The sequence below is a fragment of the Seriola dumerili genome, unplaced genomic scaffold (genome assembly GCF_002260705.1).
Source record: "Seriola dumerili isolate Sdu_G_001 unplaced genomic scaffold, Sdu_1.0 BDQW01000216.1, whole genome shotgun sequence".
Classification (NCBI taxonomy): domain Eukaryota; kingdom Metazoa; phylum Chordata; class Actinopteri; order Carangiformes; family Carangidae; genus Seriola; species Seriola dumerili.
Window position 1 is genome coordinate 4,571,147 of NW_019174471.1, and position 7,410 is coordinate 4,578,556.

At 40.2% G+C, this 7,410-nt stretch overlaps 1 protein-coding gene across 1 annotated transcript in view; it reads right to left on the reverse strand.

Moving 5' to 3' along the window:
• The window catches only part of prkdc (protein kinase, DNA-activated, catalytic polypeptide), a 42,516-nt gene extending 35,830 nt beyond the window's left edge, over positions 1-6,686 (reverse strand). Inside the window, exons 1-14 of the mRNA XM_022754081.1 lie at positions 6,388-6,686; positions 5,202-5,278; positions 5,016-5,120; positions 4,521-4,595; positions 4,276-4,384; positions 4,045-4,157; positions 3,119-3,218; positions 2,953-3,008; positions 2,437-2,467; positions 2,197-2,354; positions 1,929-2,075; positions 1,487-1,651; positions 1,116-1,284; positions 754-803 (exon numbers count right to left, since the gene is read on the reverse strand). Of these exons, the coding sequence (XP_022609802.1) occupies positions 754-803; positions 1,116-1,284; positions 1,487-1,651; positions 1,929-2,075; positions 2,197-2,354; positions 2,437-2,467; positions 2,953-3,008; positions 3,119-3,218; positions 4,045-4,157; positions 4,276-4,384; positions 4,521-4,595; positions 5,016-5,120; positions 5,202-5,278; positions 6,388-6,550 (1,518 nt within the window). The 5' untranslated portion in view covers positions 6,551-6,686. The remainder of the gene's footprint in view (positions 1-753; positions 804-1,115; positions 1,285-1,486; positions 1,652-1,928; positions 2,076-2,196; positions 2,355-2,436; positions 2,468-2,952; positions 3,009-3,118; positions 3,219-4,044; positions 4,158-4,275; positions 4,385-4,520; positions 4,596-5,015; positions 5,121-5,201; positions 5,279-6,387) is intronic.
• Between the last annotated feature and the right edge of the window lie 724 nt (positions 6,687-7,410).

Sequence of the window (7,410 nt, forward strand, 5' to 3'; positions counted from 1 at the left end):
AAGACTTTAATTTAAGGAAACTGAATCTCACTGAAAATAAAACATTAAGCCAAGTAAATGTATACTTGTAAAATAATTCCTAGAGTTGTTCCAATACCATTTTTTCCTTCTCGATACAGATTTCGATTCCTGAACTCATGTACCAGCCGAAAAACTGTATACCACTAACCTTGTATGGATGTGATATGATAGCAGTCAGTAATGTATGGCATGACTCAGGTTAGACCCTTTGTAAAAAATGAAGAGATACATGAATGCCACAGAATCTTTCTTTTATTATCTAATTTGACTGTCAGTCATTTAAAAAGACATTTCCTACATTAGATGTCCTAACACTAGTGTCACCCCTCCAAATTAAAGCCTTGGATACAGTACACGTTGCCTTTTTACTGGTGGGACTTTCCAGTGTAACATTTTGCCAAATTGCTGACATTTTGCTAACAGCTAATATTACACTATTTACAGGAAATCAATTCTTCGACACTCTAAAACAGCAGTTGCCAGTGGCTGCACACAGCAACTTCCTGTTTAAGCTACTATTTTAAAGCAGCAAAGAATAATTGATTTCCAGAAAAACTGATGTTTTTTTCAGGAGTGAAACTTTAAAGCTTATTAATAAATGATGCAGTATTGGATCAATGCATAAACTATGTGCTCGTCGATATATAGACAGTATTGGAGGCATTTCCAATACTAATTTTGGTATCGGAACAACTCTAATGGAAATAAATGAAATGAAAACATGCGTCTAACCTCAGAAAGCACGATGGGTTTTGAACAGACTCGAATCAAGCCCTGGTGCACTGGAAAAGAAACAAAAGGGAATCTCTTAGCAGATGTTATGTCCCATCTCATCTCTAGATAAGATCATTCATACATACAAAAGCAGCATATAGTTACAATAAGAAGCTCTATTTCCACTTTTATCACTACTGCAGTTTCACAGGGCTTTACACGCCAGAGAGTCAGTGCATACTGCGCACACACACACACACACACACACACATTTGTCCTGCGACCTCTCTTCTGTAAATAAAAGCCTTTCTAAAACAATTTCATATCAACACACGTCTTACCAGCTGCCAAAAGGCACAATGTGCTCATGATCAACATACCCACAGAGCTAATGAAACTCCACAGTACAGGACCTTTAGAGGCCGTGGCCACCAGCACCTTCAGGATGGACTTGCAACAGCTGCTCTGCATCCTCTCACTGTACTGAGGGAAGTTGTCAATCTGCACCACAAGGAGACGCTCCAGGAGTGGTGTGTACACCTCTGGAATCTGAGGCCATGGTCACAAATCAGAGGTTCAAATTATCAGCGTGCAGTGATTCTTTCTTGCTACTGTAGGATATTATGGCGTATACAGACACATACAGGTAAGACTGAAAAGATGTGAAGCGCTCCATTGAGAGGAGCTTGTCAGTTTGATGCAGGGTACTGTTGTTATTCAACATCTGCATGAGAGACTGTGAGTGTGTTACCTTGTCCAGGTGAATCAGGACATTGGCTATAGAGTCCAGGAAGCTGGGCAGCTGGTAGAAGCTGTCCTCCTCCCCATCAGACTCCGTCAGGTACATCTGCTTACAGCGCTGAATCAGCTCTGTGTACATCAAGTCCACATCTTGTGGGCAAACTTTCTTGCATGGCTACAGAGGAAAAACAAAAAAATATATTTTTTTTTTTGCATTTCGTACTAACATGAACACATGACCACCAACACAAGCTCAAAGATTAAACTGACTTGTCCAATAGCTTGTACAGGAGGACAATTGTGAAACAATGCAGATACACAATATTACGTCTAAGCAACTGATAGAATTGTAGATAACGATGATTTAGTTTACTTATGTGCATACACTTTTATATTTCATACATAAACAACGTTTACAACTGCAAGTAGAGCAAAGAAAGCGGTAAACATACAGCTGCAAAGAATCCATATCCTCGTATGGCGATGGACAGCTCTTTGTGTGTTGAATCCATGGTCTTAATGATGCCGCAGAACTTCTGCATGAAAAACTTCAACTTACTTTTATGCTCCTCAATATTTTCAGCCACCAGTTTTGCAACCTGAAAAATGATCAGAAAAAACACTGTTCAGCAGAGGCGTTGGAATTCAGGAATATTTTGACTCTTGGTATTAACTGGTCAGTCTGATTGTCTGCATTGTTTGTGTGGTTTGTGTGTTTACCTGTTTGAGGAAGCTCTCCAGAGCAAAGTAACTTGTCTTCTTCATCTCAGCGTTGATGTGTCCACAGAGTTTAGACATGACCTCGAACAAAGTCTTGTACTGGTCCATCAGGCAGCTGCTGAACTGGGATGCATGTCTGGCAAATAATCTAAGCCCAGCTGTTTAAGACACAGAGACAAAGATGTGTTAGATTCCGAGGATTGTTGTCTTCATTTTTCTATGGAAGGCAGGAGGCCTTACCAAACGTGACAGCATATCGACTCATTTCCATCTGCAACAAAAATGGAAAGATAAGCAGTTACATAATGTTACATTTAATGTAAGTCACAGTCACAAACCAGTTCATCACGCCATGACACAGTATGCTCTAACATAAGAGGTACTATGACACCATACGCTACATAATCAGAGCACTTAACAACTTTCAAGTATGTTTTTTTTTATTTTTTTTCATTATCAGTCAGTTTCAATCTGGATGCTACATTTCAGCCCTTGAAGAAATGACTAATCACTCACTAAAGTACCAGTATGTTTTCTGGGCTCTATTCATAACTGTGAAATGTAATGAGTCTGGTTCATTGTCCAGTAACGGCCATCATACAGTATAAGCGACAAGATCTACAATAAGCTAATACCACCCGCAGTGACAGTTTCCACTGCTCGCCAAGACTGACATGTATGTGTTGGTAGCAAAAGGGTATTGATATTCTAGACCCATTTCCCCCATAAAGGTCTGGTAGAGACAGTGACATTTACCTGGGGGCTGACTGCCTTCAGGGCGTACTGAAAAATCTCCTTACACGTTGCTGGGTCTGCAAGTCAGAGTCACACTGTAACTAATCATGCAAAGACAGAACTGAGAATGTTTGTTGTAAATGCGAAAAAAACGCACGCACGCACGCACGCACACACACACACACACCTTCCTCCATGGTTTTAGTGAAGTTGACCATTAGAGCAGTGATTCCTCTCAAACATCCAGCAACAACAAAGAGTTTTGGTTCCTTTGTTGAAGAAGTCATCTGGAAAAAAAACAAAAAACAGAAAACCACAACTGAACACACACACTCATTTACCAGCTGTTTTAACTGACTGCATTAGGTATTGCCATGTTCAGGAAATAAGATCTATTAAAAAAAAATCTATTAAAAAAAATCTTAAAAAAAAACAAGACCAGGTGAAAACCTAGTATATGGCTGGACCGCATATGGTCAGTGTGTGAAATTTAGGACATAGGTGAAAACTGTTGTGGAAACTGTAAGCGACTGACATCATTGTGTCCTATTCTCTCCTACTCTCTGTGCTCACATGTACAGTATTTTATACAGCTGAATTCCCAATAAAGCTGTTCTCATTTACATGTTTTTCTGTTGTCAGACAACAGAACAAGTAGTGAAATAGTGACTGAATGGCAGCTCATTCACCTCCAAGCTGCTGCTAAAATCCTGACAAAAATTACCAAACACAAGTTCAAGACAAAGACTGTACTGGGTTTTCAGCTATACTTACTTATTAAGTGATCGCTCAGATAGAAAGTTAGAAGAAACAGACTCTTTTTTATTTTGTCTCTTAAACGCCCCTCTAATAGAAGCTGTTTGTGCCAATTCATTTTGAAAGAGCAAAGGCCAATGGGGAAACTCCAAATCTGTCATGTAGCACTCGGCTGACCAATGGTGGAAATATGATCAGTCAGTCAGTCAGTGACATTTGCCATTATAAGGCTGGCCCCACTGTTGCGGTCCAGCTAAAAACACACAATACTTGCACTCAATAGTCATTTTGCCCAAAAACCAGCCACTGAATAAATCATTTGATCCCTGTCGATAACATAACATCTGTTAAACAAACCTGCTCTTTTAGCTCCCCCAGATAGGCTTTGTAGAGTTTGTCAGAGTTGTTAGACATCTCACTGGGGTGAACCTCTGCAAGAACTCCCAGCAACTCATAGATTTTTCCAAGTACTGTTCCAAAAGAATAAAAAAAAGAATAAGTGTTTCAGTGATTTACATTTTCATTGGCTGAAATAAGCAATTCTCTTTACAATGTTAAAGCACAGCTAGGCATCAAATGAAGACTCACCCGAATCTGGTAGTTTGCTCTTCTGACAAAGCTCGCTGTAGTATTTGTTGAATATTTCACAGATTTTAAAGTCTGCAGCGACACTGGAAGCCTTAGTTGTTTGCAGAACCTACAAAGATTTATCGAGAATGAGCTCTAAGCAAGTTATTTTAAAGTCCTTCACTAAAAAGTACAGCAACAGCAATTCAAATATTTATAATCTTGTTACTGTCACAAGATCATAGGAAGAAGAAAGACAAACCAACCTTGATGAGGAGCTCCAGCACCAAAGTCCGACATTTGGCTAGTTTTTCCTTTGTATACACAGCCATGCATGTGTCCTGCATAAAAAAAAGGAGAGAATAAAAAACACGATTAAATTGTGGAACTGCATGTTAACATGCAAAGATTTGCTCTGTTAGTTTGTGGTAGTGCTGAATTGTTTTGTGTTATACAGAGTGAATGGATCGACAGAGAGGGCGCCTAGTGTCAGTCTTACTGACACATTCAATTACATTACTTTAATGACATGGACGCATCTTTACACGTAATGATGTTTCCTTTGCCTTCATTGTCCTAAATTGTTGTCACACACACACACACACACACACACACACACACACACACACACACACACACACACACGTGAAAAGTAGATGAATCTAAGAACAAATTTTAAATATTAAAATTTTTACACTTGCAGGTATTTACCATAATATATAAACCTTAATATTTATCCTCGTAGGAACTAGAGAACTTACTTTTATGTCAATGGCGTAAGTGTTCTCCCAACCTTTGACTCTTGGTGAAACGCTGTCCAAGAACGTCCCCAAAAAATACAGGATCTCAACTCGGCTGTCCCGGAACTGGAAAACAGATGTTTGTGTCAACATAAGAACTTCTCAATCCACCACATTATTGTTCACTAGATATTCCTCGATACCCACCTCCTCTGATGGCAGGGACTTTCTGAGGAAGCTGAGCAGTCCGTAGTCTTTCGAGAACAATAAGGACATCTGTAAAGCTGCAAGATGGAATCATATGGAAATGTTAATATGTGGTTCTGCATAATCCTTACTAGAGCTACAACAATTAGTCCATGGTCAGAAAACTAATCAACAACTATTTTGATAATCATTTCAGTCACTTGTCAAGAACAAATGCCAAATATTCTGCGGTTTCAGGTTCTCAAATGTGAGGATTTGCTTATTTTCTTCATCGCATTTAACAATAAAGTGACAGTAAGACAGTTGGTACATTAAAGACATCGCAGTGGGCTCAGAGAAATTGTAAATTGTTTTTTTTCACAATTTTTTAAAAATATTTTGTTGCCTAGACGACAAATCGATTAATCCAGAAAATAAACGGCAGATTATCAATAATGGAAATAACCACAGTCTGTGCATCACGGTACCAACAAAACATCTGCACAATCAAAAACACCATCAAATTTTCAAATATAAATAATACATGTGTGCAATTTTTAGCCTCTATTGACCATCAGCTAACAAGATACTGGGACAAACACTGCAGGTGGATGAAAGAGGATCTGAGGAAAGAGGATCGAGAGGAGCTGGGGACCAGGATGCTAAGAGTGGAGCTCAGGGTCATAGCTGTTGTTTGTAATGTGATAATATGAGCAGATGCTTTGTGCTGCATGTGAACTAAAGAGTGAATCCCACTGATGAGCAATGCGCCATGGAGGGAATCTGTGGTTACAGCATCTTTCAGAGATCTGAACCATGCTGAACGTTTTTAATACAGAAACACCGCTTTTGGTGCCTCCAGTGGATGACAGTGCACTCCTGCAAGCTTTGATTTGATCCTCTGAGTCACATGGATGTGATAACACGTTCCGCCCACCACAAGAGTTTTGGCGGAAGAGGCTGATATGATGCAGGCAAACTTAAATAAAAAAGTTATCATAGTTATTGAAAGATTTTCTGCATACCGAACTGATAAGCAGCTTCTAAAAGTCCCTACAGCGCCTTCTCCTGCACGGTGTTTACCGCTCATTAACAACAGAAGCATTGTTCACCTTAATTTGCCAGATTGTCAACGGAGTTTGGCGCGGATTCAAATCGCTCCTAAGAGACTTTGAGAGGAGTTATCTGAGGTACTTCACTGTCTTACCAAGATCATTCTCGGTTGATGTTAGCATGCATTCCTGCCCCAAGTCACCGACTATATCGTGACATCTCAAAGCCGCAGCTCGGCTGTCTTCGTCTGATAGTGATTCATGAAGTTTGAGCAGAAGCCCGTGAATCCCGCCAGTAGCTCCGCCGTGGGAAGACATCACCGCTGCGCTGACCTGAGCTGCAGTCAGCTTCACACATGCACAACCGGCACTTTATCCTCCAACATGGACAGAAAGACCGCGCTCTCCTGGCTGGATAAACCACTGAGGAGCCGGTGCACAGTCGCTCCTCACATTAGCCCTCAGCGCAAGGGACAACCAGGATACAGACTGCGACAGTTTCAAAATAAAAGCCCTAATAGTGCAGTTTTCTTCTTCTTCCGGAACTCAGTGCATTAGGTGTATTTATCACCACCCTCTGCCCGGAGTGTGGACCTGTTAGTCTGATAAGATCAGTCCCTGACTCCCAGCCTCCCAGAGATCGTCTTACATAAATTATCTTTCTTGTTCATACTTATTGCAATCCATAAACAGCAGTCTCCTCAACCTGGCAGTGCTCACATTAAATAGTTGAAAGCTTTGCTATTATCTTCAGTGTGCTGTTTAAATTGGAGTGACCAAAGGCCCTCTCCTTTAACCTTCCTATGTTTCTAAAAGCTGATTTGACTTTGTTATTTAAATGGTACATAGACCATCTCCTTGTTTCACAGTCCCCCTGCTCCTGCCACTCTATAATGCTTTACTTATAAATTAAGTGTCTCTCTGTAGTGCTTGTTCTTCTGAGCAGTCCTCATTTCCCTTCACACAAACAGAACTGATCTATCTTGTTGAATAAGTGAGTCTTTAGTGTACATGTAACACAAGAACTATCTTGAAGTGATGGATCTCATGCTCTTGAGAACTGAAGCAGAATCACATCAGATTATAGTGGAGTAGACATCAGATCATCCCGCACCACCTTTCTTTCTGGTACTGGAAAAGCCACACTAGATGTCTATTAACAGATCCACTTTCCCTCT